We start from the raw sequence: 20,852 nt of genomic DNA, 5'->3' as shown, positions 1-20,852 counted from the left end.
GTTGCAAAAAAAGCAAACATCATTCTAGGATGTATTAGCAGGAGAGTTGTAAGCAACACATGAAAATTAATTCTTCCACTCTACTCAGCACTGATAAGGCCTGAACTGAAGTACTGTTCCCTGTTCTGGGCACCGCACTTTGGGAAAGGGTATGTCTACACTACAAGAGTAGTTCGATTTTACTTAAATCGAATTAGTGGAACCGATATTACAAAGTCGAACGTGTGTATCCACACTAAGAACAGTAATTCGATTTTGTGAGTCTACACTAACGGGGCAAGCATCGACATTGGAAGTGGTGCACTGTGGGCAGCTTTCCCGCAGTCCCCGCTGCCCATTGGAATTCTGGGTCGAGCCCCCAATGCCTGCTGGGGAAAAAAATGTGTCAAGGGTGGTTTTGGGTAACTTTTGTCATTCAACCGTCACTCCCGCCCTCCCTCCCTGAAAGCGCCGGCGGGCAATCAGTTCACGCACTTTTCTGGTGAGTGACAGCGCGGACGCCACAGCACTGCGAGCATGGAGCCCGTTGCGACCATCGCTGCAGTTATGGCCGTTGTCAACACCTCGCACCTTATCATCCACCTTTTTCAGAGGCAGATGCTGAGAAATCGGGCGAGGAGGTTACGGCAGCGCGGTGAGGACATTAAGTCTGAGAGTGGCACAGACCTCTTGCAAAGCACGGGACCCCGCGCCGTGGACATCATGGTGGCAATGGGTCATGTTGATGCTGTGGAATGGCGATTCTGGGCCCGGGAAACAAGCATGGACTGGTGGGACTGCATAGTGCTGCAGGTCTGGGATGAATCACAATGGCTGCGAAACTTTCGCATGCGTAAGGGAACTTTCCTGGAACTTTGTGAGTTGCTGTCCCCTGTCCTGAAGCGCAAGGACACCCGGATGCGAGCAGCCCTGATGGTCCGGAAGTGAGTGGCCATAGCCCTCTGGAAGCTTGCAAAGCCAGACAGCTACCGGTCAGTCGCGAGCCACTTTGGCGTGGGCAAATCTACCATAGGGGTTGCTGTGATGCAAGTAGCCAAAGCAATCGTTGAGCTACTGCTCTCAAAGGTAGTGACCCTGGGAAACGTGCAGGTCATCATAGATGGCTTCACCGTGATGGGATTCCCAAACTGCGGTGGGGCTATAGATGGAACTCACATCCCTATCCTGGGACCGGAGCACCAGGCCAGCCAGTACATTAACAGAAAGGGCTACTTTTCAATGGTGCTGCAAGCACTGGTGGACCATAGGGGACGTTTTACCAACATCAACGTCGGATGGCTGGGCAAGGTTCATGACGCTCGTGTTTTCAGGAACTCTGGTCTGTTTAGACGGCTGCAGGAAGGTATTTACTTCCCGGACCACAAAATAACTGTTGGGGATGTGGAGATGCCTATAATGATCCTCGGGGACCCAGCCTACCCGCTAATGCCCTGGCTCATGAACCCCTATACAGGCGCCCTGGACAGTGAAAAAGAACTGTTCAACTACCGGCTGAGCAAGTGCAGAATGGTGGTGGAGTGTGCTTTTGGACGTCTCAAGGGGAGATGGAGAAGCTTACAGACTCACTCTGATCTCAGCGAAACCAATATCCCCATTGTTATTGCAGCTTGCTGTGTGCTCCACAATCTCTGTGAGAGCAAAGGGGAGATGTTTATGGCGGGGTGGGAGGTTGAGGCACATCGCCTGGCTGCTGATTACGCCCAGCCAGACAGCCGGGCGATTAGAATAGCCCAGCGGGACGCGCTGTGCATCTGTGAGGCTTTGAAAGCTAGGTTCCACAGTGAGCAGGGTAACCTGTGACTATTAAGTTTGTTTAAAGAGAAGTTGAACCTGCCCCCGTTTCTTTACCCATTTAATGTTGACTATCCTCTCCAGTTACATACCCCCTTCACCCCATTGCCCCCCTTCCAACACACCTTTAAAAATAAAAAATTAAAAAAATAAAAAATTGGAACTTTGTTCATTAACACCGTTTTCTTTATTAAGGGTTTCGTGGTAAAGGGTTGAAACTGGGACGCAGACTGTGGTGGGGAGCGGGTGTAGTGATGGAAAGGACGCTTCTAAACTCGAGGAATGATAGGCTCCTGCTCCTAGTGGTGGACTAGTGGTGGACTGGTTGTTTTAACGGAGTCTGCCACCCCTCCTTTTCGGGACTCTGTGTGGGGGGGCTATGTGACTTTGTGGCGGGGGAGGACAGTTACAGATCCCCTGCTGCATGGCTCTGTCATCCAGGCTAAGGACCGCTGTATAAGATCTGTAACCGCCCTCCCCCGCCACAAACTCACATAGCCCCCCCCCACAGAACATGAAAACCACCTCCCAGACTGACCAGGGTGCCTAGTGACTGCAATGTGTGTGTGACCTGCTGCTGAACCTGCCCCCGTGTCTGTACCCTGGTAAAGGTGACTGTTCTCTCCAATTACCAACCCCCTTTCCCCCCTTCAGACACACTGTCCTCTAAAAGAACCTGACGGAAACAGTAATTAACAAAAACGTATTTTTTATTAACAACTACACAGTTAGGGGATGACACTGGGACGGGGGCTTGGGTGAGGTGCTTTTGGAGTGAAGGAAAGGACTTATCAAAACTTTGGGAATGAGAGCCATCTGGTACTTGAGTAGTCTGCAGGGGTGGAGTGACTGCTTTCACGGCCCCTGCTGCCCCTCCTTCTTGGGACTTTGGGTGAGGGGTGGATGGGACTTTGTGGCGGGGGAGGGCGGTTAGAGATAGCCTGCAGTGGGGCTCTGTCCTCCTGCCTCCGGTCCTGCAGAACATCTACAAGGCGCAGGAGTGTGTCCGTTTGCTCCCTCATTAGTCCAAGCAGCATTTGAGTCACCTGCTGGTCTTCCTGCTGCCACCTGTCCTCCCGTTCGCTGTGTGATCACTGGTATTGCGACATGTTCTCCCTCCACTGGGTCTGCTGTGCCGCCTCGGCTCAGGAGCAGCCCATAAGTTCAGAGAACATCTCGTCCCGTGTCCTTCTCTTTCGGCGCCTAATCTGAGCCAGCCTCTGGGAGGGGGATGCTGGGGTAGGTCGGGAGACACTCACAGCTGTGGGATGGGAAAAAGGGAGTGAATTCCTCACAAAGATACATTTTTGTGAACAATGAACATAGTCTTTCTCTGTGAACAAGACCATGCACAGCACCTATCACATGCGCACTCAGGACAAGGTCAAATTTTCGGCCTTCCCATTCAGTGACTGGGGTCTTGGAGTACAGATCACACAAGTGGGGCAGGACAGCGGAATTCGGCTAGCAGGCAGACATGGTAAGCCGTAGACTTTTGGCTTAATTTATAGCAGTGCCCTCCTTTCACATTCAAAGCAGTGCCCCTAGCGTTGGCCAGTTCCTGCTGCTGGCAATCCGGCCAGCATGAACTCTGCCCCTGTCCCACCCCCCTCGCGGCTGTCCCCGGGAAAGATCCCTGTATGCTGCCCCTGTCCCGCCTCCACCGCGTGGCTGTAAACCGCCAGTTACAGTTATGTAAAGGAACAGGCAATCAGTCCCAATACTAACATTCCCCTAATTTAAAGCAGGTCACCATGAGTGATATCACTCTGATGAGGATCTCGGACACAGAGAAGGACCGCATGCTGCGTGAATGCCAGCAAAAACCAGGGCCGTATGCGGCCATGCTGTGCGAGGCACTGATCCCGGAGTACTTGCTGCTAGCCTGGTGTGGAAAAGTTTCCTACCATGGAGGACGCAATAAGGCCGCTCTCCCCAGGAACCTAATGCAAAGGCTTTCAAATTACCTCCAGGAGGGCTTTGTGGAGATGTCCCAGGAGGATTTCTGCTCTATCCCTGGACATATTGACACAATTTTCCAGTAGCTGCACTGGCAAGGATTAAAAAGTAGAGCGCCTAGGGCAAAGTAATCATGCAAAACCAGAAATTTTGAGATACTTTTGCAGTAGTTGCACTGGCAAGGACTAAAAAGTAAAGCACCTAGGGCAAAGTAATCATGAAAAACCCATTGTTAATATTCCATTCCTGTTCTGATCAAAATAAATGTTTACATGTTTAAAATACTGACTGACTGATCCTTCCCCTGATTCAGGGTCAGGGTTAACGCCTAGTGTAGACCAGGCCAAAGATGTGGAGAAACTGGAGAGAGTAAAATTGAGCTCCTGTTTGCTCTGCATGGACATGTTTGCTCTGGCTCTTGTCCCCAGGGTAGGATTTTGCTGGAATATCATTCTCACGCCATTAGGAGCACTATTAACCGGGCTGTGCTTTGGGGGTACTGTACGGATAGAGTGTGCCAAGTGTTCTGACTGATATTCAGCATGCAGATATGGTCAGACAAGGAATTTGAACCCAATTATCGCTGTTATTTACTGGGTCAGGAGAGGAAAAGAACATTTCCATTTCCCTTTCTCCCTGTTAACTACAGGCATCACACAGGAAAAAATCAATGAGATGCGAGCTGCTCCGGAGCAGGCCATGATCTCTGACATCCGAGGTCTAATTGCAGCAGGACAAGACCTGAACAGGACAGATATTCAAGGTGCTACATTGGTGAGCAGAATTGCTACAGTATCCACCCTCGTCTGTCCCTACAACCTGTGTGAATTCTAGGAGGCAGTCAGTGGTGTGTGTCCTTTGTTAATCTCCAAGGACAAGTATAGTGTGAGGTGGTAGAAAGCTAGTGGCTTCTATTTTAGGTCATCTCCTTTGAGCAATAATGGTGTCCATGAGTAAAGACTTCGCAATTCAGGGCCTGATCTTGCTCCCACTGGAGTTAATGGCCAACTTCACAAGAACAAAGAAACAGATCAGATCACTGGCCTATCTAGTCCAGTATTCTGTCTCTGATAGCGGTCCAGTACCAGCTGCTTCAAAAGAAATCCCACAATGGGAGTCCTGTACACTCCAATGGGAGCATGAATTTTGGAAAAGTCTTTGGGCAGGTTGAGTAAAACCATTCAGTAGTTCTATTATCACTCCTAATCCCGTCTGATCTGACTTCTACTGAAGTGAGACTAAAAATCCTCATTGACTTTAGTGGGATCAGGCCCAGCTGAAGGATCTGACCCCATATCTTTTTGGTTGCCCCAAAGGAATCTGTTTGGCCTCTCACTTAAACTTTCCCCAAAAGCTAAGGTGCCCTAGTAATACTGTTTTTTAACTGTAGTGTATTGTAGCCTGTGTGGCTGTGACCTTGGTAAGTTGACATTTGAGTTCAGAGGTATCTGAGAAGGCTTTGGTATCTACAGGCCCACCGACAGCAATTCCGGGCCCCAGGACAGAACAGTCAATTGGCCCCTTAGAAACGGATGGCTGAGGTTTGATTCATGCAGGGTGGGCTGGAGTCGGGCCCCACGCTACTGCTGGTCTGTCATGGCGTCGCCACATGGACGCGGAGCTGGACCATGTGCGGCTGCTGGTGCACACATGCATATGCCACGGATGCTGTCTGCCTGACATTTGGGCAGTGCTGCACCTGCACTGGCTGGTGCCCAGCGAGCTGCTGGCTGCATTGCTGGGCGTGCTCTTCCGGTACCACCAGGGCTTCCACATGCCCTCCCGACTGCCTTCGCCACTGCCAGTACCACCCTGCGCATGCCTAGGAGCCCTGCGGCCCACCCAGGTGATCTAAAAGGGCCTGGGGCTCCTGTCTGCTACCATGGCAGCGTCGGTGGCCAGGGGCCTCTGGGCAATTGCCCTCTTTGCCCCTCCCGCCCCGTCAGCGGGCCTGGGTATCTAGGTTACCTCATGTCATTACACAAGTGGCCAAACCATGGCAGTGTAATTAAGTCTCTAACTCTAAAACATTGATTAGTGAGATTCAGAAATCTTTCCCATATCATTAGTTACAAAATCTGAGGAGGGCAGGCTCTCTAAATAAGACTCTAGTGGCTGGAATCTTTCACGGGGCTTACGTTTTCATGGCATTCTGGGGTTTCTCCTTTTAACTAATTTTCAATTTTTTGAACATCCTGTTTGACTATTCCATTAGCATCACCCAGCTCTGGCTTGTCGGGCAATCCTAAAATCTCTGTCTTATCATACCAGCACAGTAGAACTGTTATAATTTTGACAACTTCCCCCCTGGGGATCAAGCTTGCATTTACCTTTCAGGCTATTGCTTGTGAAAGTCAAGAATTTCCTACTCACATGCAGCCCCCTGTTGGCCTCATGAAGATATGACCACTGATGCAAAGCCTATAAGAAATGAGCTGGCTCATGAGGGTTTGAGGGGAAGATGAGATTTGGCGCTCCATATATTTTATAATAGAGTGAGGGGATGCAAATGTATATAGTATATCCGATTGTGTATTCCTTTCACCCCACCTTCGGTATGTTGCTGTTTTAGACGGTGACCTCTCTGAGACAGGGACTGTCTGCCTGTGTGTTAGAACAGCACCTAGCACAATGTGGCCCTGATCTCAATATTAATGACCACCAGCTTTGAAAAACTATTGCAACTGCCTTTTATTACCTGACAGCCACAAACTTCTAGTCTGGAATGCATGACAGCAATGGCTCGTTTTCGTAGGGTGGTGCAGGCAGCTAGCATTTCTTTTAGAAAAGCATTGAATTTTAGTACAAAAATAACTCTTACGCAGAATGATAGGATATGAAAAGGGCAAATTGAGCTTCAGACCTCCCTGTTTTGAGAGTATCCGTTAAATTACACACAAGATAAAACCAAGAAGTTGGTCGAGAAGACAGCTGGTATAATTTCATTTCTGTGGCATGATCCACATTCCTTCTCCATTATGGAATGTGCAGAAAGGAGTAGAAGTTTTCTTTTCCCCACAACACCACTTGAAATGGAATTACCTCTGTGGGGGAGGGACTGCTGCCGACTTGCATACAGTAAATTGCAAAACAGAGCATGGAGCAGGAAGAGGGTATGTCTTGATCAAGGATACAGCAGCAGACAGTGTTAAGAAAAACTCCCCAGAGAGACCTAAATGTCCTCACAGAGTAGAAAAGATCCTCAGATGCCATTTGTGCTCTTGGTATCAGACGTTGGAGACCAAAATCTGAAATGCAGAGTCCCTGAATTGCAAGCAGTCAGGGATTTAGATATCTTATTCACTTAAATTGAGAGTGCAAGCAACAGCATATGCAAAACTGTGGCCACGGAAATGGAAGCCTGGCTATGGCCAGGCTGAAAACTTGGTCCTAGAGATCCATTCCAGAGCATCTCAGAAGAATGTCCTCTTTTCCCCATTGTCATGGAATGTGCAGAGTGCCCTTTAGCTGTGATCCTCCACCCCAGAGCTGGCTGCATTGTGTTGGTGCTGCATGCTTAGTTTGTGAAGCATTGCAGAACCTTTTGAGATAAAAATACAAAATTTGGTGTGTGTGGGGGGGTTCATTCCTGACCACAGAGGCCTGCCACATTGCACCTAGCTTCACGGTACCTTACATTTATCTCTCCATAAATAGTTATAGATGGTGATTTCATTGGTTTAAAATGGACTTTGGATGCTGCTTTTGTTTTGATACATGTTAAAAAGCATTTACATGTTAAAAACCCTTGGAGGACATTTTTAGATCAGCCCAAAGACCTTCACTGGCAGAGATTTACCTAAACCACATTGATGGCGTTCCAGGGTCCAACCAAACTCCCCTCGAAGTCAATGCAGTGTCTTGTCATTCACTTCAATGGGAGCTAAATCCAGCGCTGCTGTTTTTTCTTGGTCTAAACTCAGACACTGCAGTGGCATCACCTGGGTTACTTGGTGAAGAAGGAAGTTCATGAGCCTTAGACAGCAATTCATACTCTCTGTTCCTGGTCTCTTAGCTGCACATAGCTGGGGCTAATGGCTACCTGCATGCAGCTGAGATGCTTCTAGACCATGGAGCACGGCTAGACATCCAGGACTGGGATGGCTGGGAACCTCTCCATGCTGCTGCCTTCTGGGGACAGGTAAACATTTTTGTTGAAAGTCTATTTTATGCAGTTGGTTCACCTCAGTGGGAGGCTGGGGCAGCATTTCAAAGCGGAGGACGAGTGCTCTGGCCAGAGAGTGCACACTCCCTTTGTCTGCAAAATCCAGGTGTTCTGTGGGGGCAAGCAGAACAAGTGTATTGTGTGGGCAAAACAAGTCCAAACAAGTGCCAAAAAAACCTTAATAATGCCATGATTCGCTTCACCACACACATACACCAGCCAATATTTTGCATCTGGCATGTGTTGGAAAACTACTGTTTAGGATGGTTTTCGAATGCTGTGAAAATGTCATTGGCACTGTTTCTTGTATCCCTCCCCCTGTAATGCCGGGGTCCTAGTTACCAGTTGTGCAAGGCTCAGAAAGCCCTAAAAAAAGACTTAAAATAGCTTTTTAGACATCCACATGTTACAGCTTTAAAGTCTGATACCTCAGGCTCTCCCTAGGGTAGAAATGAGTGCAGATCCCACTGAGCAGCTGGGAATCTCACTGTGCCAGTGTTGGAGGGTTGGAGTGTGTTCTCTGCCTGTACATGTACATTCAAGGAATTGATTTGTTCCTAGTTTTTTTTCCTCCAATTCCCAGATCTCATGGATACCTATCTGCTAGTACTGTTCCTTAGGATATACATGCCAGGGTCCATTGCCGATGGACACAATGCCATCCTATCAATTAGACATGGAGTGGATTTACTCCCAATTGTGGAGTCCCCGCCCATGGGCTGGAAGCATTGGGGGGTATCTAAGCTCAGAATCTCACTAAAACCCTGGTGATTCTAAGTGAGGCGCTATCCCTGGGAGAGCTGGTGGGAAATCTTCCAGTGGTTGAGCTGGTAGGAACTGTGCTTAGTATCTTGCATGGAGATCACCCATACACTCACCAGTACAGTCGGAGATCCTGGTGTAAATGAATCATGCACCCCGCTGGTCCATAAGTTTGTCCCTTAGATCACATGCAGCTACTGATTACCTAAACAGGGCTGTGAATATTGCTTTATTTCCCTTGCTGCAGATGCAGATGGCAGAGTTGCTGGTGTCCCATGGGGCCAGCCTGAGTGCCAGGACGGCCTTTGATGAGATGCCAATAGGTGAGTTCAAATTCTCTCCTGGGTAAGGGTATTTCTGATCTTGGCTAAATCCCTAGGATTTCTCCAGACAGCACAAAGAAACCAGGGAGCCTCTTAGCCTGCTGGAGTTCAGGGCTGAAATTTTTAAAAGTCTGATTCTTTTCAAGAGACTTAAAACCATAAGTCCCATTGAAAGTCAATGGGACTTAAGAGCGTAAGTGCCTCAGTCACTTCAGTGCTTTTGAAAATGTTACCTTTGCTCTTGAAGCATCAGCCTCTCCTTTGTACACCCCTGCCCACGTGTCTCCAGCTCCCCTTCCACCTGCCGGCTGCAGAACTGTGAATGGTTTGCTGCTTTTCAGGTCTTCTGCACCTACTCTGTGCAGCCCGAAGAATGTGGTTTTTATTACCCTGGTTTGTTGTGGCCAGATTGGAGTGGAAAGTGGGGAGATAGGGAAGTCTGACACCTCGACTTCCAATCTCCGTTTCTAAGAATCCTATCATCAGCTGCTGACCTACTGTCATTGTGTGTCCACGGGAACAGCAATTGGTTAAATACAGAAATTCTCAAAGGCTTCTTTCCTTCCCCATAGACCATCCATGTGATTCCAGGATTCACCCTACATTTCTAGAATATCAAAATATAAAGCAAGGGTAAAAAACATCTCTTCCCCTTTGTGATGTGAGGTACAATACACTGCACAGAAGAGAGGGATCAAGTCAGTTTCTCTGGCCATTGCAGAGCTAAATTCCACAGCATATTCTCCAGTGCTTTTTTCCAGTCCTGTTTTAGCTGCCCCAGACAATGCTGCTTCCACCAATTGCCTTAGGGACTGGCTTTCCTGTTCTGCTTACCTTTTCCTTCTCCTTCCATTATCTCTACCAAACTGTGAAGACCAAGAAGGCACAGCTTTGAGGGTGGCACAGGAGTATCTAATTATGGTAGTTATCATGTGTGCTCCCTCTAGTCCCCACTCTCCCTGTTCCATTCAGCTGAGTGTATCACATTAGTACAGCCCTGCTCATGGCTTGGTTTGGTTTGTGTGTGCCGTAGACTTGTGTGAAGAAGAGGAGTTCAAAGTGTTACTGCTGGAGCTGAAACATAAGCATGATGTGATCATGAAATCCCAGATGAGGCACAAGTCCTCCCTCAGCAGGAGGACCTCCAGCACGGGAAGCCGAGGGTGAGTGCGAAATTGATCTTCCCACAAATCATGCCACACACTAGACTGGAGAGCATCCTTGCTGTCCCAAACTTGAAATCACCAGTATTCAGTATAATCAGATACAAAGCTGTCTGCTCTGAAGTTTAGTGGACTCTCCAAAAGGCTGAAACTGGGCCAATTGTTCAGTGAGCTTCTTTTTTTTTTTTTGGAGATTGTGCTGCTTCTAGAAAAGTAGGCTCCATGATGCAATGCATCAGACAGTGTGGGAAAACATAGCCGGTGATAGGGGAGTTTCCCATCTCCTAAATATTGGTATTTGTTCCATCATTGATTGATGCTTTGAAAAGATCTTCTCATGCATGATAGTTCTAATGACTGGGGATGTGGGGAAAAGTGGAGGTATAGCAATAGGGGACAGAACCCCGATACTCTTCTGCAGGTTGACTGAACACGCAGTCTGCCTAGAATATTCTTTTTCTTTATGAATTTAGAGTAGCAGTTCTCAAGCTATGGCCTGCAGAATCCACTGGACCAATCTGCAGGTCCTCTCCTAGAATAAAACAAATGGATAAAGCTCCAGGGAAGGTTGGGTGGAAAGCTGTCCACTTGCAAAGCTGTATGCAAGATCTCATCTTCTGAGCCCAAATCCTCTTTGAAAAATTCCTTTACCATTTCTATGCTTCCCTTTCCTCCCTGTAATGTGAGAGTTAGGGACCTTTTCTACCTCACATGAGTGCTTAAAGGCTTAATTCATGTTTGTAATGTGCTCCTAGACACTGATGGAAGATGCTGTAAAGTGCAAGAAGGATATGAAGGAACTATCATGTGAGGAGGAGCTCCCTCACTGCCCCATCTTGCTAAAGTCTCTGCTCCCTGCTTCTCTTCTTCAGGAAGGTGGTGAGGAGGGCGAGTCTTTCGGACCGAACCAACCTTTACAGGAAGGAGTATGAGAAGGAAGCCATTGTCTGGCAGCAAATGGGAGCAACGGAAGAACAGAGAAACTCAGGCTATGCTGGAGAAATCATGGAGGCTCGATCTGACCAAGAGAACACAGATCCAGTAAGGAACCAAATTCATGTTCTAGTTTCCTATCAAAATTCATAAAGAGCCTCAAACCAGAGTTGTGAATGGGCGTGTTGGTTATGAGTACTTGGACACTATGGTGATGAGTGTTGTGTGAGAACCTAGATTATATTAAAGACAAAGTTAAGGGCACACATTTAAATACAAGGCCAGATTCTGGTTCCGGCTACGCTGGTGCAAATCAGGAGTACTGCCCTGGAAGTGAAAGGAATGATGTGGGATTCACCACAAAATAAATGAGGCCAGAATCTGACCCAAAAAGTCAGGCAATTGCAAAAACTCATGTTCTCATATAACAGTGTGTATTTTTATGTGCATTTAATAGACATCATGTAGGTGCAATGTGGGTGGGCCAATGTTTCTAGAAGAACTGTCTTTCTATGTTAACATTTAACTGGTCCCAGTTAGGATTTGAAGTTCACACATTAATGAAATAATAGGGCTGGGGGAGAGGTAATTTCACCCCTTTGGTGCTACTCTTTGGCTGCAGGAATGGATTAAAAGGGACTGACATGGACTAGGAAGCTGTGGAAGGGATGGATTGTACTCTGGGAGCTGCTTCTCTTTAACGTTTTCTCATTACAGAATTCAGTGCTGGAGAAGTCTATGCTCCTTCCTGAGTTAGCTACCAAAAGCACACAGAGTGACCCTGAATCCTCCCTCCAGAATGGACTCAGGGCATCGGCCAGCACTTACCAGTACTCGGTTTCCAACGGGGACGTCTGGAAAATGCACACAGCTCCAGACTGTAATGCAAGTCAAGCCCTGCCCTATAGCAGCCCCGGTGTCCCCGACTCTCAGCAAATCTGGGGTGGCTACAAGGATCGCAGCCATCAAACACTTTCTGAACTGAAGCGGCAGCGGGCTGCAGCTAAGCTGCTTAACCACCCCTTCCTCAGCACCCACTTTGGCACCAGTGTGAGTGGGGTAGTTGAGAATGGGGGCGAGGCCAAGGAGCACCTGATTGATTCCAGGACTTCTCCCTACAGTTCCAATGGGACATCGGTTTATTACACAGCATCCAGTGGCGATCCCCCTCTCTTGAAATTCAAAGCTCCCATGGATGAAATGGAGGAGAAAGTGCACGGGTGCTGCAGGATTTCCTAGTGTCATCCATGTCTCACCTCAGAGGAGACTAAAAGTGGATGGCCAGGTTAGCTTTATTACTGAGGATGGACTGTTTCCATCCCCTCATGGGGAGAACTCAGTTTAGTTACATAGGACTTGATGGGGCCAGCCTCATTCATCTTGAATAGTACCTTACCAGTACCCCTAGTAACCCCACTGCAATCAAATGAGTAAGGCAGCAGAGTGAGGCCCATAGTGGAGAAATGAAGTACACATCTTTGCGTGCAGTAAAAAGAAGCTACCCCACTCTTCCTCATGGCAGTGTTATGAAAGGGACAGTGGGGGGCTCTCCACTCTAAATCATGAAGGGTCCTTGAAAGACAAAACCATCTGAATTAGAGTCCTCCCTTTCTGAGCCTCCTGCTTCTGGAATGTGACATGCTGGGCCCACCTCTCACTCATGGATGTGATAGGTGTATCCCCCGAGAATGAGTGGCCAGCCCCCCGCATTTGTGCAAACAGCCCAGGGGTTGCAAGTGCAGACTTTGAGTCTTTGGTGTGTTTCATTTGCTTACACAGAAGTGAAGCTGGGCACATCCCCAGTGCATGCACTTCGGGAAGTTGTGTGATGCCTGCATTGCGTGATGTCTAACAGCCCACTATCAAAAGCTGCAAACCAGATTGTGGCCTACTCTAATTGAAAGCAGGGGCTGTGCAGTGCCTTCAGGTTTGAAGCAGAACTCCTGATGGAAATCCGGTAGAATAAACTCTGGCAATCAAATGCTGACTGAAAGGGTCAATAATGGGATAGAAACAAATTACTTGTATTACTAAGACCCTTAGATTAGTGAAATCCATTCAGTTTTAACAATCTCACCTTCCCTGTTGGTGCTGCGTTTTACTCTCTATGCTTCACTCAGCTTAAAAACTAGAATGGTCTCTGTTGCTTTCTGTCTCTCCTGCACTAGCAGAGTGCTATTGTATTTGGGTTTCCAGAACTGCAGGGCTCTGTTTAAATTAGGAAGGAAAGGGAAAGAAATACCTGCTTCCAGTAAAAATGGCATGGAAACATTTCCAGCCACACTAGGTTTTGACACTCTTGTGTGTGAACCTGTGTTCTTGGGGCTAAGCTGCTCGAGCATCTAAATATGTAAATGCTAAGTTGTTGCTTTTGGTTGTTGAGCATCACAGTAGGATGGAAACTTTTTAACATTTTTTCCCAGCATTCCAGTGTTTTTTCAGCCCCTATGCTGGGGTCACCAGCAGCAGTACGGTAGCTGCCAGCAAAAGGCTCAGAAATAGTTATCTTGTGTGAGAGAGAAAGTGGCTTCTTTCACTGAGCAAAAGCCAGCCTGCAGGGGTGAAGTGTGGAGTGGTCTAGTGAAGTGCCGTTGGATAGGAAGCCAGCACCGGTGTTTCGGGGTAGCGTGTGTTAACTGCGTGCCAGGCTGCATTTGTGGAATCTGTGGCATGGTATAACAAGGGGTGTGCAATTGGCAGGCCAGTTTCTGCAGTTGCCCTTCAGGGAGCAGAACCCTCACCTGAATGGGAGCAGCAAGGAGACAGCACCTATCCGCAGAGCATCAGCTCTAGGGAAGTGGACATGAAAGTTAAGAATAAACAGGCAAAATATTTTAAAAATGGTTTAAATTGCATCTGCAAAATATTTGTCTGCACAAAGGGGCCATTGCACACTGTCTGGTCTGTGGATTTTGTCTTGTAGGTGCAGCTTAGGCCCCAGACTTAAAAAACACAGTATTGCTTGGGTTCCTGACGCCACCCTGAGCCATCACTGGGTAGACGCCTGCTCACAGCCCTGTGTCTGTGCTCCAGCTAAGCATCTGCCGTAGATCACGCAACTTCCATGCATCTTCCTCTCTTTCCAGCTGCTGTTTGAGAGCAATACTGTATTCCCTTCTGGTAAGGGACTTTAAATGTACCTTTCTCTTCTCTGACTCATCCTCCCTCCCCCTATCCTTTCAACCATTTATGGCTTGGAAAACAGGAGACACTGGCCTAAAGATGAGGCAGCCTGTTAGTGAAGCCATCCCACAACTAGAAACATTGTTCCATCTCTACAAGGAAGACTAGCAGTGTGTTAGGGAGACATGTGTGGTGTTATAATGAACAGGGGCTTTTTGACAGTGGTGGGACCCAGAGTTGCACTATCCTTATATGGGGGAAAGCAAGAGCTGAAGGGGTACAAGCCGCATATCAGGTTGTCTGGAGGGCTCACGCACTCCTTGCTTTGTTTACTTGAGTTGAATTTGATGTAGCACTTTTTTGAATGGAGCCTGTGTCTGCAGTGCCATATCCAGGGATTTGGACCCATCTCGCCCTCTGCTGGAGAAGGCAGGACATTGCACATTATAGTATCTGCCCCCCAGGCAGGGGAGATGAGCCTCTGTTACAAGGAAGGTGTCAGGGTGTATCGGCAGGTCTTAGAGCTTCCTCTCAGGCTGACGCGTAAGTCTTTTGGACTCTGACAGTCCACTTATCCTTTCTTTCCATTTTCTCCCTAAATGAGGAGAATTTTGGCATAGGGGATAGAAAGTCAGGTCAGATTTCAGAAGATCTGTTACAGCAAAGGCATCATATCCTAATGTATTTAATAACATACCCAGTCACTCCTCCCCATTATCCCAGGGATCTCGCCTGACACTCCTGCCCCATTTTCAAGGGGCCAACCTGCTATTCCTGTTCCATTTCCTGATGCCCTGCCTGCCTTGGAACTCTACTGCTGCATTGTTTGAACTTGTATGATAAAAAAACAAACAAACCACCCTGTAAGATTATTGGGCCATCAGGGAGCTTAGCTCCTATTCTCCCAACTTAAAGAAGTTGAGCAGATAATTGAAGAGTCCCATGCAGCAGAGGTGACTGTGTTGGGGGGTGTATGTAGATCTGGTGGTGTCATATGATTACCCAGAGTTCCAGGGAATGGAACATCCCAGAAAACTTGATGCAGTCTTAGCAACTGTAGCCTCAATATCATGGAATGAAGGCGTTCCCCTTTTACCAGCTCTTGAATGTCCTTTTCCCATTTACCTGGAAGAAAGACGTTACTCCCCTCACCCCCACTGGAATGAGAATTGCTGGAGCAGAATTAGCCTGGTGTTGCTGCACATCATTTGCAGCCTGTGCTAAACTTTGAACAGTTGTTAGCTGTATTCCCAGTGATAGACGATATCAGGTCATGGCCTGTTCCTTCTCACTCACACCAGCTGTAAATCAGAAGTGACTCCAATGAAGGTAGATTACAACGGTGAAAGTGAGAGGAGTATTGGGCTTTACATCTCATTCCAGCAAATAGAAAGCAGACACTTGAATGCAATGGAATTATATAGTTTGGGGCTTGCTTTCACTGACAGTGGTTACTACACTAAAGCAATGTGAATCCAGCGTAATTTAGACAAATAGCTCTGATGCATCAATATGACATCTCTGATTAACGTAATCTCCAGGATTTCATTATTCCAGCTAATGCTGTGATGTCTGTCTAAGCAACAATGGCTTTACTATCCAGGGGTGTGGAAGGGAAGAGATGCTACATGTTCTAGGTTGCATGAATATTCCCCTAATTGGACTGCTGTGACATTGTAACCATAAACTTGGCCTTAGAGCTGCTTAATGTGGCTGTTATGACTCTGGGGCTGTAAATATGACCTTGGTGATAACTTGTAATTTATCTCAAAACGGAGAAGAGACAGAAACTAGTGAATGCTCCAGGAGCTGCACCAGGGCAGTGATGAGCTTTATCTACCATTGGTGTGTGTAGGGATTTGGGAATGGAATAGTCCATCTAGGGTCCTTTCCATGGCTACTTAAGGATGTGAATCAATTTGACAGCTTGGGATAAGTTTTCAAAAAGGGCATAAGGGACTTGCTGGCTGGAATGCCTAGATGACCATGGGACACCAGCAGGGATACATGGGCAGGGCGTAGACAACTTAAACATGTGTGCGAAGTGGTGATAGTAAGCACCGAATGAATAATTCTGAGCACAGAATGGGGACTTAATCCACCAGCAGGTATTTATTTGGTAGATGCAAATGCAGGTTTTCATGGGTAGGATAGGTGCACAGGCACTTCTGTAGACCTATTGCAAGTGCCCTCCTTTAAGAATATATTCCTTATTCATTTATAAAAAGCACTATAGCTATAGCAGTTATGCTAAAGCCTGTAATATCTAGCACTTGGGGGGCCATTCCAGTAGGATGCTTTGATTATTTTGTGGCTTACAATAGCAGACACTCAGCTACTTCATTGGAGATTTTAGTGCCACTAAAAAGGTTGCTGAGAATAGAAACCATCTCAGGATTTGCATGTCTAGCACTTAGGTTAGCAGAAATTTTTTCTTCTCTTTTAGTGCTCTGTTCTTGGCCAAACCATTCAAGCTCTGTTTCCCCTAAAGCCTACACAGCTGTCTGGCCCTGCCTCTTTGGTACAATCCTCTCCTTCATGCATGTTCCCCTGTAGGCAAGGGCAGCCTGGCTCTGTTAAAATCTGAGTAACAGTGGGGAAGCCGGTCAGACTCTAGCTTTCTTAGACATGAGCCCAGGGTGTAAATTTCAGACCCATCTTTCCCCGAACTTTTGAGGAGGTTGAATCCAGTCACCATCCCTGTTATTAGTCACCACAGCCGGAGTGCTGTGTATGGGCACAACCTTACTGCATGCAAGCCTTCATGATAGACTGGGGCCCTAGTGCTGCTAGCAAACTAATGCAGAATTGGAGGGAGCTCCATCTGCCATGCTGAAGGACCTTCTTCAGATGCATAATAGTGCCTGGGAGCAGTCTTTGCCAGCTCTTGATCCAGCCAAGCAATACGCATAGCAATAGACTATTAATTGTTAGAGATGGGCTTGAACTATAAAGTTTGGTTCTCATTTCAGACCTAGATCCAGACTTTCCCCTTCAAGATGTTGAACTTTCGTGTCCCAGTTGAGCTCTTAGAGCAAGGCCTCAGTTCGGACCTAGATCTGAATTCCTTTGAGTCCAGTGTTCTAGCTTGGGCTCTGATGAGATGTTACACAGGGCAGAGAATCCCCTGTGTTAGGGAAGGAAGGGGATGATGGTCACAGGGAGGGTTCGGGTATATAGCAGTGAGACAGGGCAATACCCAGTGGGTATGATGAATTCTGTTAATGCAAAGTGGCTTTTGCCTGATAAGTTTGTAGGTAGATGTGAGCATTTATAATCCCCTAAATTGCATTGAGCCTCATTCTTAGCACACTTCAGCTTGATGTTGGGCATCTGTTCCCACAGCCTTCTGTGTTGAAACACTATCAGCCATATACTGAAATAGGAATACTCCAGCGCGGGAAGCACTAGAACTATTCTTTAGCAGATCTCAGTGGCTTAATTGGTGTCAGCCTGCCTCGAGGTGCTCTCCCGATCTATAGGTATATCTATGTATTACCATGCTGGCGACAAAACAGCTCAGAGCACGTGGCTACTAGAATGCGGTGACTCTGTACAGCTGGCTTCAATTGTTTTGACAAAATGGCTTTTCAAAGAAAATCTTTTTTTTTTTCAAAATTTCACTTCCTATGAAATTTTTCAATTTGAATTGTAGATTTTTGTTTTGCTTCTTTTGTTCCCCCATCTCTCTTCTCTGCTTTTCCAGTGAGAGGAGAGGGAATCTTCCCTCCCACCCAGCCCAAAAATTGTATTTGAATTGAAATAAAACAGATTTTCAGCAGTCCTGTGATACCTGGAATAAAAGCATAATGAGTTCTAGTTTTGTTAGTTTGGGGCTACGGTCTAACCTTAGATGTACAGCATCGTGAGTGGTTGGTTTAGGTTAGCTGGGACGGAGCAGGAAGGATGGAAGGTTATACTCAGGCCTGGCATATACCTGAGTTTCAGCTCCGGCTCCTGTCCACTGGCCATGACTTGATTCCAATATCAAATCTGGTGCCAGCATTAAAATCTTTATTCTTTCTCTAGCTTTGATGTCCTGGTGCAAGCATTATGAGCACTAAATGTTCTTCCTAAAGTATGATCTTACTAGTAACTGGCTGATTTATAAATTAAAACTTGTGTAAGGTGAAAACTCCAGGTTAGCTTTGGTTTTCTCGGGTCATATGAGTACACAATGAAATCCAAGTCCTTGTGTATTTTAACAGATGATGTTGGCACATCATGTTCTCTCCACAAAAGATATTATATTATTGTACAGTAAGTGCCCAAACACAATGGTAGTATTACAAGCTGTAGTCCATTACTACAGGACACTGTAATTTTTCTAAGGCTGTAGAATGGGGTTTGGAGTTACTGAGCAGTTTCCAGGCCTGATCCTGCTGTCTTCATGCAGGTAAAGCTGCCAATGTACAATTGCCTACACACAAAGAGTATGATTGGATTCTTTACGGGTGCATCTGCTACTGCAAACTTACAGCTTGTAATTCTCCTCTTTGCAGTTCTATTGGTGGTAGCAATGGTGGAGGGTCTAGAAAGAGTCGGGCATTTTAGTTATCAATCCCGTGCCTGAGCCCCGTTTATGCTCCAGCCTCCACCTGAGCCAGTGGAGAACAAGTTTTCAAATAGCCAATGTGGATGCACCCTTAGTTGAGCCTTATCTGACTTCTCAGCATCCAGACTGCAATTTTGTTGGTTTTTCCAGGAGAAGGAAGCAGTAAATTAACTTCAGTGGCATCTGTAGGCCTTGTACAGCTAGGTTCGGCTGCTGCATATCCAGGACATGTCAAAAGGATGCCCAGCCCTCTGCAATAACTCATGACTCCATTGAGCTGTAGTAAATGATGTACAAATAAAACTTGACAAAATGTATTTTATGTGAAAAAATAATGTAAGAGAACTGTATATTGTATTAGCAGCTTTGTGTATAAAAATGGCATTTTGGCAATCAGAGTAATATATTTAAAACTTTTTAAAAAAGGATATTTGATATTGTATGGAATTAACTTCATATTGCTACTGTAAGTATGAAAAGATGGTTTTTTAACATGTTGAAGCAATGCATTAAATATCAAACTGTATGTAAATCTCATGCCAACAGGATATGTATGACAGTATTAGCATCTGACTTCTCAGTGTCTTTAATAGAATGATTGGATTTTTTAATTTAAAAAAATATATTAAATTTCTTTTGATAATACGAGGAACTGCAGATGGGGTCTTTATTTACTGGTTTAATGAGTTTGAAATCTGTGGCATCTGATTTTTAATATAACAATATACCACCACTGTGTGGACTGTAGCTAAATGTGTTTTCTCCTCTGATGCAGCTATGGGCTTTGCCAACATAATCTGTCTGGAAGAGCTAGGCAGGTGGATAAAATGCAGTGAGCTTAAATCAACCGATTATCAACAGACGTGAGCTTTTTAGGATGATGGGAATAGACTAGTATTCAAGCCCGTGGTCTGGTGTCCTTAATTACCAGATTCAGCATTGCATGGAGCTTTGCGCTCATGGTGGACTCCTCATTAATCCTGTACACGTGCAGGTTGCCACAGTAGCCAGGACTTCTTTCATACATCACCCTTTTCTTCCACAATTGAGGACTCAGCAGTTATGTTTGACACTTTTGTCATCTCCAGGTTACATTGTAGCTCAATGCTTAATATGTGCCAGGGCTGAGCCTCAGTACCTCTGGGTTTGGCAGTTCAGAGCCCGGGCACCTCTGGGCTTGCCACCTGAAAGTAAAAAAATTGCTTAAGCCCCAGCACCTAATTGCTTGAGCACCGGCACCTCTTTTATTACAAATTAAGCACTGCTGCAGCTCTCTCTACTGGCACCTGAGGTTAACCATCACAGGTATAACTGGAGCAGTATAAATCTGACCCCCCATAACGAACAGGCCAATGTGCAACTGTCATGCTGGTCCTTCATCAATTCCACTGTCTGCTTCAGGAGAAGGGTGATTATCTCTCTGCAGGTTTGGGAACAGACCCTTGCAGAGAGAGGAGGAAGAAAAGGAATTAAGCCTCTTAAGTCTTGTCTTAATAGGAAAGTTTTACTAGTTATACCAGTATAATGTTCTGTATGGACACTTTTTTCAGCTTGGCTTATATATGGGAAGAAGAGCATGCACATTGTTACACCAGTATAACTTTCCTGTATAGATAAGCCCTGGAGTGAGGGAAGATGTGTATGTCATCTCCTCTTGATAGGGTGACCAGACAGCAAGTGTGAAAGATCAGGACGGGGGTGGGGGGTAATAGGAGCCTATATAAGAAAAAGCCCCAAAAATCAGGACTGTCCCTATAAAATCGGGACATCTGGTCACCCTACCTCTTGATCACAAATACCAGTAACTCCAGCCACTGTACAGGAGTTTGCTGCTGCCACTAAGGCCTTGTCTTCACTAGTAAAGTTAGCTTGACAGCAGATAAATGCACCCATGTTGACTAACTTCTGTTTAAACTGTAGTAAGACAAGGAATTGTAGGTTGAACCAGTGGTAACCTACCTGGGGGGAGGAAGGGTCACATGCCCCTCCCCAATCGCCGGGGGGAGGGCACTGCTAAGGACTTCCACCCTTGGTGCAGGGAGTTTGTTTATAAACAGAGAAAGGGTGATTAAGATAAC

The 20,852-nt window shown here is 46.5% G+C and overlaps 1 protein-coding gene across 1 annotated transcript in view; it reads left to right on the top strand.

Moving 5' to 3' along the window:
• The window catches only part of PPP1R16B (protein phosphatase 1 regulatory subunit 16B), a 102,192-nt gene extending 82,773 nt beyond the window's left edge, over positions 1-19,419 (top strand). Inside the window, exons 6-11 of the mRNA XM_034787397.1 lie at positions 4,400-4,524; positions 7,766-7,891; positions 8,925-9,000; positions 10,034-10,163; positions 11,036-11,204; positions 11,814-19,419. Of these exons, the coding sequence (XP_034643288.1) occupies positions 4,400-4,524; positions 7,766-7,891; positions 8,925-9,000; positions 10,034-10,163; positions 11,036-11,204; positions 11,814-12,335 (1,148 nt within the window). The 3' untranslated portion in view covers positions 12,336-19,419. The remainder of the gene's footprint in view (positions 1-4,399; positions 4,525-7,765; positions 7,892-8,924; positions 9,001-10,033; positions 10,164-11,035; positions 11,205-11,813) is intronic.
• The last annotated feature ends 1,433 nt before the right edge of the window (positions 19,420-20,852 follow it).

The sequence above is a fragment of the Trachemys scripta genome, chromosome 12, assembly GCF_013100865.1.
Source record: "Trachemys scripta elegans isolate TJP31775 chromosome 12, CAS_Tse_1.0, whole genome shotgun sequence".
Classification (NCBI taxonomy): domain Eukaryota; kingdom Metazoa; phylum Chordata; order Testudines; family Emydidae; genus Trachemys; species Trachemys scripta.
The sequence above is the reverse complement of the archived record's forward strand: the minus strand, read 5'-3'. Positions and strand labels throughout refer to the sequence as shown.